Source organism: Gopherus evgoodei, chromosome 7 (assembly GCF_007399415.2).
Source record: "Gopherus evgoodei ecotype Sinaloan lineage chromosome 7, rGopEvg1_v1.p, whole genome shotgun sequence".
Lineage (NCBI taxonomy): Eukaryota > Metazoa > Chordata > Testudines > Testudinidae > Gopherus > Gopherus evgoodei.
This window is the reverse complement of record NC_044328.1, coordinates 45,863,946-45,878,046: the sequence shown is the minus strand read 5'-3', so window position 1 is coordinate 45,878,046 and position 14,101 is coordinate 45,863,946. Positions and strand designations below refer to the sequence as shown.

Below are 14,101 nucleotides of genomic sequence, written 5' to 3'. Positions count from 1 at the left end.
GGTGAGCATAAGCAGTGTTAGGAGCCCTGGAGAAGAAGAAACCTGAGCTCTGAACACAAAGAAGTCTGTCAGGAAAGAAAATGTTCCAAGCACCGGCTCATGGGGAAAGGGATAACAATCTCTTCCCCATAAGGTTCTGTGAAAAAGATGATTGTGGTCAGTATGAGCACAAGGAGATCCTAAAGATCTAAGGGATGTGAGGCCAGGTTACAGGGAATCTGATGGGAAAAAATACTGGAGTTGATTTGAGCCAACAGAGGTTGGGCTTGGCCTTCAGTTTGGGAAATGAGATATAGAGAAGGTGGACTGGATATCAGTGAACCACTCCCTCATTGAACTAACCTCGTTATCTCTTGCTTGCCTCTTGCTTGCATATATATACCTGCCCCTGGAAATTTCCACTACATGCATCCGATGAAGTGGGTATTAACCCACGAAAGCTCATGCTCCAAAACGTCTGTTAGTCTATAAGGTGCCACAGGATTCTTTGCTGCTTTTACAGATCCAGACTAACAAGGCTACCCCTCTGATACTCTGACCTTTGATTCTGTGAAATTTCCCCAACAGACAAGAACTGATTTATATATCTGCTGTCTGACTAATTGGTAGAAGGTCTGTGGTACTGAAAGCACATGTATCTATCTGTAAGCACTGAGGAAATGAAGAGAGTTTATCTCTTCTAACTCTAAATAGCATCATACCGAACCAAGTTCACCTCTTACTTATATTATTACAACCCTCTTGACTTCAACACATTTGCCCTGATATAAATGAGAAGAAAGTTTAACTTGTTGACCCTTTTGGAATTATCCATGTTTTTGTGTGTATTGTTTTTGTTCCTTTGTAAATACCAATTTACATAAATCTATTTTATGTTATATCTTACCTAGTGAATATATTACTTGTAATTCAAACTATAAAGTAGGGCATATAGTCTAATTTGACCACCGTAGCGACACACAATCAAAAAAGTGCAGGAGGGATCCAGGCGACACATTTTGTCATTATGAGATAACAGAAGTGTGTGTTGATGGAATCATAGTTATTCAGGAAAACCTATCAGACAATACTTGTTATGAACCCACCCAGTACTTGTAGGATGCATCCATGGTAGGGAAGATGAGGAATAAATGCTCAAAAATTGTCTGGATTTGGCAAATGTGCTATGTTAGCCAGTCACAATGCAATTAACCAACTCACAAAATGCATTCCATGGAAATATTCTATATTCTGTCTTTGAGCCAATTAACTGCAAAGAGATATAAAAACCTACCATGAATACAAATGCTGCTACTATAATTGTATGTTATTATGTAGTCATCTTTCCAAATCAGCAATCATAAATTAATCCTAATAAAAATAAATTCTCAAGGACTGGATCACACTCTCTGTTTCCACAGGTAGAGGGGACTCAGCTCTAATGCATCTGCCCTCAGGTGCAGAAGTGGGAAGAGACTCAGCTTTATTCATTTTCTCCTTTCTCGTGACCTACAGAAGCCTCTCCACAGAGCTATAACGGCAGGGAGAAGTTCAGGCCAAGAATGCAGAAATGGAAGTAGAAGGTAAAAATAGCAGGAGGTAGCATGTAAGCTCTGGGCTTCTAGAGCTTCTGGAGACAGCCATAGATTTAGGAGGCTCAGTCCACAGTCAGTTGCATAAGGGCAGAATTATACCCTGTTAATGGGACTACTTACAGAAAATTCTGCAAGTGGAAATGGACAGAGATGTTTTATACCTAAATTGTTTTTTCTCACATTTAAGGGACAATTTGGCCTCCAGTTAATCATATAGTTTTGAGCTTGCAATCTTAATTTGAGAGTTCTAAAAACAATCATCTGTTATACTAAACATATATATCAACTGCATTTTCAGTGGGAGCAACAAAATGTTCAGGTGGTATATTGTTACTGAGTATAAATACTCCCTGTTTTTGTAGGATTTGCTTGGTAAATTACATGGAACTGATGGTCTCTTCCCCTTGTGTGGGCTGATGGAAGCAAAACCCACTGCAACTGAGATTAGGGGCATAAAATGGGGGAACAGTGTCTGCAACGCAAATTTTCTTTCCTAGAAGTCAGAAAAATCTCTCCTCAGCAGGTCTATGTTTCAGGGTTCTGTGAGTAAGGCCAGTATATAGGTACTCTTTACAGCAGCCTTTCTCAAACTATTGGGGAAGACTCTACTGGTGGAATTTGACACTTTTGTTTTGCTTTTCTATGTAAAGTCTAAAAAAATAAGAAAACAGAAAATATAAATTGGTGTATGGTCATTTCTCTTCACCATTCTTGTTCTAGCCTAAACTAAAATCTCTCTCATGCATCCAGCCAGGCAGAGACTCAGCAGGATTTCTCTAGCAGTGAGGGTTCCTCTGGTTTTAGTATTGAGGGTTAAAACTAAAAAGATGCAGTTCATTTATAAAGAACATTATATATTTACAAATTTGATTAAAGCCAAAATGATTTAGCACTTTCAGGATAACAATGATATAGGTATCTCATTTTAAAGAAAGTGTGACTGATTCACATTTACCATTCTCATTATCCTAAAACTAGTAGTGTTTATCTAGATAAAATATATATATTTTGTCTAGTCATCATGTTTTCATTCTCTGTATTGCTGGTTTTAGTCATGTTTCTTTTGCTTCAGCATGAGAGCACCAGGATATTAACTGTAAAGAATCACAATGTGAAGTAGATTTTAAATATTAACACTCACATGTAATATGTCCTCCGACCAGTGTGTGGAGATGTATACGTGTATTTGAAAATAAAGGATCATATTATTACAGTTGGTACAATTCCTTCAAGGAAAAATATTTCCCTATAATTTGCTTAAATGTGCTGCGGAAGGAGGAGTTGGGTATGAAAATACATTAATTTATCCCAAAAATGTCACATCTCTTTTACAATACATGTAGTTGTTCATTAAACAGAAATTATAATTTAATGCTGGGATATCTCACAATTTCCATGTAATGTGCCACCAGGAAATATGAGTAAGTAATGATTTGGGTGTAGATTTAAACAAAATCAATATCAAAGCAATATTTTGAATTTGTTTCACTGGTTATCTTGAGAGATTTTCCTTTCTTGGGCCTTATAGTTCAACACGTCTTGCTCAATGGCAATTTTGCCTGAGTAGTAAGCAGTTGGATTCAAATGCCTTTCAAATGTCTCAAATTTCACTTTTGCAAGCAGAGGAGATTAAAAGCCACCACTTATGTTCACTTATTTTAGTTCTTGCAAAAGAAAAATGTTTTGGAAAACCGTGGCAAGAGAACCTGAAAATACAGCTGGGTGAAATTTTTGAGGATGAAACTTTTTTTCAGTGAAAAATGGAGATTCAGCAATATCAAAATGTTTCGCATCTTTGTGTCAGTTTCACAGAGTTTTTCATATAAAAATATCCAAAAAGGGAAAATATTCTATTTTGACATTTTCAAAACAAAACATTTTGATTTCTTTATTCAAAACAACTTTTGAAATTGAAACAAAATGTTTTGTTTAACCTGAAACAAAATGTTTTGGATTTTTTCAATTCATTGAAAAATTTTACAATGTTATTTTGGGTCAACCCAAAATGATCTTTTTATATGTTTATGTTATTATATATTATTTTAGAATTGCCAGCAAACTGAAAAATGAGTTATTTGCACAGCACCAGGAGTTCCCATTAAAGTCAATGGGAACTGCAGGTGATCAGCACCTCTGAACAGCAGGCAAATTATTTTGGTACTTAAATATGGATTTGGTTGCAGAACAGTGGGAAACCCTATTGTGATCAACTGGTCCTCAATCTACTGGTTGGTGGCCACTGCTCTACTGTATGAATGTTTCAATTATATTAATGGGGCAATAGGCTAAGTGCTAAAGAAACACCAGAAAATTTCCATACAACAGGTTTTGACCCAAGTCTTTGTATCCAGAATGTCTTAAGTGATTGATAATAGGACATCAATCCAAGTGTAATTAAAATGTTCTCTTGATTACTTCTTTAAGGATGAAATACTGATCTTTAGTGCTTTAAGTACATTGCTCTAGAAATACTATATCAATAACTGAGTCATTTCTGTCCCACAGAGACTAATTTGAGAACACAGATCTTAGCTTATAAAATAGCAGCTCCAAGTAGTGCCACATGCTGCTGATTCTGACATGACACCATGTCTTTCCATGGCAGGATGATGAAGCGCCCTAAAATTAGCCTTCTTACTACTTCGTAAAAAGCAAGCACAGAGGCAGCAGCCTGCACTAAGACAAGCAAAGAGGCACAGGATGGGAAGTTCACTGTACTGAGGCTCGCTCACACACAGGCAGGTCACATCACGTCATGGTGAGTAGAGTTGGCTTTTTGATACATTCCTGTGCTGGTTTCTTTTAGTGTAAATTAATTATCACAAAATGTTCTAAGGAGGAGCTGGTTATCTCATTATGAAAGCAGAAGGAAAGGTCTGAATGTGAACTCAGAAGGGAGGAGTCTGTTCTCCCAGGGATTGGGGCAAGGAAGATGGAGAGTCTCACTGAAAAGCAAAAGAGGTGGATTTCTTCTCTCAGGGGGTGGGGCTGAACTGCAAGAGTTAACGGACTGAAGAGCTGCACTGGATGAGACAGGACTGGAGATGATGGGAAGTAAATAATGCTTATGTGGAATCTGGAGATATTGTGATGACACCCCTTGTCTCCCACACCCCAGGCTGATTTTTTTTCTAACATTCTCCCACCCAGCAAAACATTTTCCAGGAGATAAAGTCTATTTCTACAAGGAGTACTCAGTTGGGGAGAGAGGATTCTCTATGAAAGTGGGAAAGTATGTATCTGGTGAGTAGGGGGCAGCAACACAGAGCGGCAGAGAGAGAATTGAAGTAGATGGTGGGGTTACTGCACCAGGAAGAGGCTTGGAGTTGGGGAGCATCTGACCAGTGGGAGCAGCCCTGGACCTGCAAGTGAGGAAGAAAATCCATGAGGTAATATTTGACTACAAGAGGGCAGGATAGACATAGAGTGACATGGGTGTTGGACTGGTTGATGGTAAAAAAAGGAAGCACAGAGTGTGAAGGTTCAAGATAGTCCTAGGAGCTGGGGATCTCTGCCCCTAGGTAACAGTAATAGCTTCAGACGACCTTCTGCCCAGGTGGTTATTGGACATGCTAATTCATTCCTCTAGTCCTGTAATAGTAGGCAAGGAGAGAAAAGGCAGAAAGAAAATATGTACCAGTAAGTAGGAGGAACAAAATATTTAAATTCAGTCCCATTGGTTTTGCCTGTAATTAACTCTCAAAAAGATGGGATGTCTGCCAACAAGGAATCTATCTATCTAGTCTTCTGTTCATTCTGATTAGTGCAGGGTTGATGGTCAATAAAGTTTCCCACCTTTCATGATTTAATTAAGGACAAGGTCTCTGACTTTGCACGCATCACTCAAACTTAGGAACTATTTTGGTGCAACTGGCATTCCTCGAATGTAGAATCATAGATATGTATTGCCAGAAGGGATCTTGAGATGTCATCTAGTCCAATCCCTATGCTGAGGCAGGACCAAATATACCTAGACCATCCCTGACAGGATTGTCTAGCCTGTTCTTAAAAACCTCCAGTGATCGGGACTGCACAATCTCCCTTGGTAACTAAAATCTCCCTTAGTATAGATTACACCCGTTACTTTTTGTCCTACCTCCCGTGAACACAGAGAACAACTGATTACCATCTTCTTTATAGAAAGGGCCGGCTCCAGGCACCAACCCAGCAAGCAGATGCTTGGGGCGGCCAAGAGGAAGGGCAGCATATCGGGCTCTTCAGCGGCAATTCGGCGCCAGGTCCCTTGGTCCCTCTTGGAAGGAAGGACCTGCCGCTGAATTGCCGCTGAAGAAGAAAGCGGTGCGGTGGAGTTGCTGCCGATCACAGCTTTTTTTTTTCCCCCTACTGCTTGGGCAGCAAAAATCCTGGAGCCGGCCTTGTGTATAACAGCTCTTCATATAGTTGAAGACTGTTATCAGGTCCACTCTCAGTTATCTTTCCCAGAATTGCTTCAGCTAGTTCCTTAAGTATCCTAGGGTGAATTTCATCAAGTCTTGCCAAAATGAATACATCTAACTTATCTCAATATTCTTTAAGCTGTTTTTTCCTAATTCTGGATTGTGTTCCTTTCCCCTTATTGTTAATATTAATTGCGTTAAGCATCTGATCACAATTAACCATGTTAGTGAAGACTGAAACAAAATAGGCATTGAACACCTCAGCCTTCATGGTGTTGTCCGTTATTAGCTCTCTTTCTCTGCTAAGTAGTGGACCTTCACTTTGTCTTTCTCTTGCTCCTAATGTACTTATAGAACCTTTTTAATTCCCTTTTATGTCCCTTGCTAGGTGGAACTCATTTGTGCTATTCATTTGTACTCATCTTTAGCTATTTGTCCATATTTCATAGGATTTCTTTTTGATTTTCAGGTAATTAAAGAGCTCCTGATGCAGCCATATTGGTCTCTTACTATTCTTCCTATCTTTCCTTTGCACTGGAATAGCTTGCTGTTGTGTCTTTAATACTGTCTCCTTGACAAACTGGCAACTTTCCTGAACTCCTTTTCCCTTGGATTTGCTCCCCATGGGCACTTACCTACCAGTTCTCTAAGTCTGTCTCCTTTTTGACATCCTATGTCCTTATTCTATTGCTCTCACTCCTTCATTTCCTTAGAATCATGACATCTGTCATTTCACTACCACTTTCACCCACATTGCCTTACACCTTCAGATTCTCAACCAATTCCTCTATTAGCAGGGTGACCAGATAGCAACTGTGAAAAAACGGGATGGGGGTTGGGGGTCATAGGTGCCCCTATAAGAAAAAGTCCCAAAAAACAGGACTGTCCCTATAAAAATGAGACATCTAGTCACCCATTAGTCAGAATCAAATCTAAAATGGCTGCTTCCCTGGTTATTTCCTCCACCTTCTGAAATGAAAAGTTGTTCCCAATACATACCAATAACGTGCTGAATATTTTGGGTTTAGACATATTGCTTTTCTAACAAGTGTCTGGGTAATTAAAGCCCCCCACTACTACTTGTGTTTTGTATATTTCTGTTTTATTCTATAAATGCCTCATCCACCTCCTTTTCCTGATGTAGTGGTCTATAGTAGACTCCTACAATGATGTTACCCCTATTCCCTCCCTTTTATCTTCACCCAGAGAATTTCAACTGGTCTGCCTCTCACCTCCTTCTGGACCTTAGAAAAAGCGTATACATTCTTGATGTTCAATTCAACACTCCGCCCTTTTTTTCCTGCCTCTCCTTCCTGAATAAGCTATACCCTTCTGTAGTGATATTGCAGTCATAAGATTCATCCTACTGTGTCTTGGTGATACAATTAAGTCATGATATAGCTATGTACTAAGACTTCCAGTTCTTCCTGTTCATTCCCCATAGTTCTTGCATTTGTATGTAGACATCTAAGATGGTGAGCAGATTCCCCCACTGTATTCCATTTTGTTGTTCCTATGACCCTATTGGTGGAACATGGACTGAAAGGGAATTATCAAGGAGGTAGTATGGCTGTGCTGTTTGCATCTGGTCTAAACAAAGGAGATTTCCCACTCCAGAAATGAACTGAATGCAGTGTGTTCGTATTGGATGAGAGTCCTGGAATTAAAAGGGGAATAGAACCATTTTTGGCCTATAGATCACGTGGAGTACCAAAGTCTACATGTGAGCAGATGGGAGTTCCTGACGCCTGTTTGAACTTTTACTTGAAGTTTCCTTCTTTTTCTGTGGTTAAAATCTCAACCTTACCACTGTACTGGTATATTTTTTGCATAATTTACTTTGATTTAGGGGGAAAATTTGAAGTTGTGCGATAAATCCAACCAGAACCACAGGGAAAAATTTGTAGAAGATAGAATCACAACTGCTATCTAGAGCACAAAATGTACACAGATATTCCACTGACTCCTTATGTCACTGGAGGTCTCCCATCTAAATACTCACCAAGTTTAATTTAGGAGATTGGAATGGATGCAAGCTAGTGATCTTTTTTCTCCTGTTCATTGAAACAAGAATTATGCAAGAGGGGTGACAATTTTTGTTGTTGATTTTTCACATCACATTCAGCTGATTTGTGGCTTCCTATTTTTTATTTTTCTGGAAAAACTTGACAGTGTTTCTTTCAAAATGTGAAAATACAAAAAGCCACGTTAATTCAAAATTTCACGTTTGCAGAAATATAAGTCAAAGCAATTCTATATATTACTTTCAAGCAGCAGCAGTAGAGCACTTACTTTGGCAAACCCCCATCATCTGTACTTGGTGTCTTCTTATTTGATGGGGAAGAAAGTATCAGTGGCTTACTCCAATCTCCACCAAGGAGCTACCAAGCATGATTACTGATCCCTAATCCAGAATTCCCTCTCCCTGCCACACACATTTTGCAGAACAGACAACACAGAGCTGCCACCTGCTTCGTGACAGGGACCTAGGGCAGAGACACAAGCCGTTGTAAGCATGTTTTTAAGGGAAATCCTAGGACCCTGGAGATACTTTATTTCTGACAGTCTGACAGACAAGAGACACTTTATTTCTGACAGTCTCAGAGGAAACCCACAAAATTCAGCCTCTCCCCACTGTGAAACTGAGTCATAATAGTTTCTGCTCTCCCTCCTGAACACTTGTGGTAGGCACAGCCAATCAATATACCAGAAGAAATACTACACAGTAAATCCTCACTTAACGTCCTCCCACTTAACATTGTTTCAAAGTTACATCACTGCTCAATTAGGGAACATGCTCATTTAAAGTTGTGCAATGCTCCCTCATAACGTCGTTTGGCTGCCTGCTCTGTCTACTGCTTGTAAGAGTCTGTGGAAGAGCAGCGACTTTAAAAGGAAGCATTGTACAAGTTCCTCTTCTCCGCCTCTTCCCCCTCTCTTCCAGTGCTTCCCCTGTTTGGCGGCGCTTTGGACTTTCTGGGAGGGAGAGGGAGGAGCGGGGAAGTGCTGCATGTCCACTCCTCCCTCTCTCTCCCGGAAAATCCTAAGTGCCTCTAAACAGCTGTTTGGCGGTGCTTAGGACTTTGGCGGGGAACAAGCGGCGATGCGGCATGCTCCGGAGAAGAGGTGGAGTGGGGGTGGGAAGAGGTGGGCCTGAAGTGGAGCAGGGACAGGAAAAGGCAGACCTGGAGTATTCCCAGCAAAGCCGACACCTGTTCTTCTCCGGGGAAGCTGCTGCTGCTACTGCAAAGGTGCTTCCCTTGTGTCCTTGCCTGCAGCAGGCTGTGCCTGTGTGGAGTAAGCCGGGGCACTTCCCAAGCACAGTACAGTAGTGTACAGTATATAATGCCTTTTGTCTGCCCCAAAAAAATTTCCTTGGAACCTAACCCCCCACATTTACATTAAATCTTATGGGAAAATTGGATTAGTTTAACATTGTTTCACTTAAAGTTGCATTTTTCAGGAACATAGCTACAGCGTTAAGTGCAGAGTTACTGTACAACCAATTTCAGCTTAAAACTCAACATTCTAAATAATCCACAAAAAATGTTCCACAAAAAATGCTTAGATAGTCACCCAGACTTGCAAAAAATGGTGTCCCCAACTGACAATAATTTTCATAAATGTGAACATTTCCATACAGAAAATACTATATGATGATGAAATCAGGATAAACTCAAAAGTCAGACAAGACTGCTTATCAGATGTAAACAAACCAAATTTAGGGTATAACTCCAGAGTTTTAAATATGTGGGCTGGAACCAAGGTCTATTTGGCCCTTTTTGTAATAATAAATATTATTGTAATAAATAATATTAGGAATTAGACTCTCTGAAAAATAGTCATTTTATGACCTTTATAAACCCGGTTGGCCTCCTGGTGGAGTTTGTAAATGGGCCTTTAAATAGTCAGTTCATGGCCATTATAAACCTAATTGGCTTCTCCAATGAGTTTATAATAGCCAGGAGCATTGAAATAGTCTGTTTATAACTATAATAACCTCCATTGGCTTCTGTACAGCATTTATAATAGATGTGAACCTAGAAATAGCCTGTTTATAACCATTATAAACTTTGTCAACATGTCTAATGAGTTAATATTAACTATGATCTCTGAATACAAGGTTCTTAAGAGTTATAATGTCTGCATATTTACACATCGAGTTTATGAAAACCATTAACTTTTTTAAAATATATTGCCTAAGATTTAGTTAGAATTTTTAATTACAATGGACCAAATCTTGCAGTCTTCCCTAATGTAGTCCTTACTTTCCATTGACTTCACTATGTGCTTTGACTGAGAACATCCGTATTTAACCCAATTATTCTAAAATACATTTTAATGATGATATTAAGTTTTTGATGATTTCTTCCAACTCCCCCTCAAAACAAACTCCCCCTTCTCAGCCCCCTCAAAACAAATTAAAAGAAAAATCAATCACTTGACAAATAAAGAATTCAAAATTTCTATAAGAAATAAGGACATACATCTACATAGTTTAGGTTCTTTAGGTTAAGATTAGAAATGTAAGGAAGTTAGTAGATAAAGTGTTGTTATTGTAAAGTGTGTAGCCATATCTCACTTAAACATCAAAGGAGCATTATAGTTTGAAAGACACACTAAACAATAGAAACTTTGAAGATTCAACCATAATATTTATGCGCAGTAATCAACATAAAAAGGGGAAAATCTGAGGGTATGTCTACACTACAGAGGCACAGCTTCACTACTGCAGCTGTGCTGCTGTAACACCATAGTGTAAATGCTTCTTACATTGACAGAAGGGGTTTTTCCATTGATGAAGTTAATCCACCTCTCCAAAAGCTGGTAGCTAAGTTGACAGAAGAATTCTTCTGTCAACCTAGCTACATTTACAGTGTGGGGGATAAGTCAACCTAACTATGTCACTATGACCGTAAGAGCATTCCAGTCCCAGAGGGCAAGGGGCTCTCTCGTATCACGTAATGAGTTTCAGCTGACCTGACCAATTCAGTGTACCCGAACTCACTATGATCATAATCTATATCTAAAAAGGTGTCATGTAATATATCATTGGAAAACTAACAACTCACTGATCATTAATATTGCTGTGTGATATATGTATACACTATGTGTAGCAGGGTGCTGGTGCAAAGGCACCTAATTAGCCCCTGCTCAGCCAGCCTCAATCAGGGGAAATAGATTGGAGCTGGGGAGAAGTCTGGTGCCTGGCCTTTAGAACTGGCTGCACCTGCAGACCTGAGGGTTCAAGGGCTATAAAGGCTGGCTGGCAGCCAGAAGAAGGGGGATGGCTGGGGGAAGGTCAGTCTCCAGGCTGAGGGCAGACACAGTGTAGGAGAGGAGATTGTAAGGCCTGCAAGCTCTGTATATAGCATATCACTGGTGGCGGGAGAACATGTGTAAATAAAGCGGCAGGTGCTGCAGAACTAGAAGCCTCTCTGAGCTTTATTGGGGCAGCCAGTGGGCCCCAGGAAGAAGGGCGGGCAGAGGACTTGTTACAGTATGTATTAAGAGTTATAGATATATGCTTGAATTATAAATAAAGTGTGTTTATGCTAGGCATGTCAGGGGGGAGTTAGTAAACAGGTCTGACCTAACAAGTGTGAGAGAAGACAGCTTAGAGGAACTTCATCTGGGATATAAAGACAGAGGGTCTGAACCTCAAGCAATAAGCAATTGAATCAACTGATTGTATATTATAAACGTGTATCCAGTGAGGTGTTTTGTGAAAGTCTCTGACACACTGATGATTGATATTCCTGTGAATTGTATGTATTAACATGACACAAGGAATTATGGATATTCATTAATATTATGCTTCACAGTCTGTGAACAAAGGGAGAAACAGATCTCTGCAAGATAGGAGGTAATGTTACATTTATCTGTCTCCAATAAAATTAAGCAAGTTGTGACCAGGAAAAAAAATGGAAGCCACATTTACATTCAAATTAGCAGGGGGATCGGAAGATCACAGAAAGGGAAGAACAGCAGGAAGCCATCCTGCATCTTGAATAAAGGTCACTGAACTTTGAGAGAGATAAGCAGAGACAAAGCTATTTTGGCATCCGTCATTAGACTGACACAAAGAGCCAGAGCTATTCACGCTAAGAAAGATGGGTCCTACAACTAAGAGGGGGTTCAAGTATCTGGAAACAGAATATAGGTGAGAAACATACTGAGGCAAAGATCTTTCACCTAGGAAGACAAAGGAAGTCAGCACCTTGTACTTCTGTGGAAGGTACTGCCGGAGGGAATGTCAGCCATGACTGGTGAGAGAAACCATCTTGAAGACAGTGTGTACCTTGCTAGATTAAGTTTTTAGCCTTATAGATGTGTTTTCACACATCTGCTTGTAATCATCTCTGCTTTCATTTATTTTTCTTGGCATGACTTAACCTATGTCCTATTGTTAATTATCTGGTTTTGTAATACCAACTTAGTGCTGAGTTTGAAGAAAAGGGTGTATTTACCTCAGTTAAGTTAAAAAGTTGTAATGTACTTTAGTCTCTTTAAAGAAGCAAACAAACATTATTTCTCTGTAGGCTCCAGGAGAGGGTTGGGCAGATGGTTTTGTGAAAATCTGGGACTGGGACTGCGTTGGGGTCACCCTGAAAATCGTAACCACAGCTGGTGGAAGCCGGGGTGGGGCTGTTGTGCTGTAGGCAGGCTGCTGGAGTTAGAGTGGCTGATCTGGGGATCTACAGCACACAGGTGCTCAGAGTATGACCTACACGTTTGTCAACTGGGTGCTGGTGAGCCTCAGCAGCAGGACACTTGAGGCACCCAGTGTTACAGGGGAGGTAGTGACATAACTCCTCACTTCTCTGGATTATACCCTGAAATGTGACAGTTGCACAGTGAAAGATCAAAATTAATGCTCTCCACCCATAGGAAAGATTTTTCATGTATCCTATATATGTGTGACAAAGACCATGGTCAAGATTTTTAAAAATGGGTATCTAAAACTAAGCTCTTTTAATCCATATTCAAACTCATAAATACATGTGGCATTAAATCACCACTGATAATCTAATTAGATGTCCACAATGACTTACCTAAATAGATGTGTTTTTTTCCTTGTATATTTTGGGGTCTGGAGTCTTCTAATGGTCTTCCTCTGCTAAGCAAACAGACAGAAGACATTATAAAAATGCATTACAGGCATGCCAGGCAATAAGAAAATTAATTTTATAACTAGTCTGACTGCACAAGGATTTAGTACATGTCACTGATGAACTAGTTGGTCTAAAGTTAATTTGTAAATTGCATAGTTTGTCAGATCAGGCTATATTTTAAATTCTATGATATATCTTTTGACCCTTTGCATTGGGTGAGTTGGTAGCTTATATTTGTCGACTAAATGGCTCAGGAGACTGAACTGTATATACAAAGCAACTGTGTTAAATCTAGTCATTAATATATGCTGATTGTTGGAAGGGGTTATTTGAAATTTGTTGATGTCATGTCACTTTCTAATAGAGGACATATATCCACAACAATAACATACATACACACAAATCACACTTGGCGCATATGTCACCTTTGTTGGGCTGCTCAGCATAGAGTGAACGGCTGATGCAAAAGTTCTGTCTTCTACTATTCTTAAATGTTATCCCTCTGGTCAAGGTTATGGTATGTTAGTGGGTACACTTACATTGGCACTGCCCACACAATGCTTGCTCTTTGGATAAACAAAGGACTTCAGATTCCATCAGTGTTACACAAATTTGCACAATTTTTCACAAGTACTAAATTAATTTGAAAAGATATTTTATTTAAAGAAGTTTCATTTTCACACTAGTAACTCTGAAAAGTTTGCCTGAGGTATTTTCAAAATGTTTATGTACTTTCTCAGTATTTTAAAGTGAATTCTGACTATATCATAAAAAAAAGTAGAGTCTCGTAACAAAATTTTCAGTTTCTTCTTGAAGAGTCTTCAATAGTTAGAAGGTTGAAATTTGTTTGTATTTAGTTAACATACAATTTTTGTGCCACATTTGTCATATAATAATAATACCTATCTCTTACATGGTGTTTTTTGATAAGTAGATCCAAAAGCACTTTACAAGATGATCACAAATTACTTTATACTGAAAGTCAGTTAAATCTAAAATAAAAAGTAAAGTTTAA

The 14,101-nt window shown here is 39.2% G+C and overlaps 1 protein-coding gene across 1 annotated transcript in view; it reads left to right on the top strand.

Annotated features, from left to right (window-relative positions):
* Nucleotides 1-4,241: 4,241 nt before the first annotated feature.
* Nucleotides 4,242-14,101, top strand: part of MYPN (myopalladin) — a 122,389-nt gene continuing 112,529 nt past the window's right edge. Inside the window, 2 exon segments of the mRNA XM_030570702.1 lie at nt 4,242-4,332; nt 4,725-4,963. Of these exon segments, the coding sequence (XP_030426562.1) occupies nt 4,959-4,963 (5 nt within the window). The 5' untranslated portion in view covers nt 4,242-4,332; nt 4,725-4,958.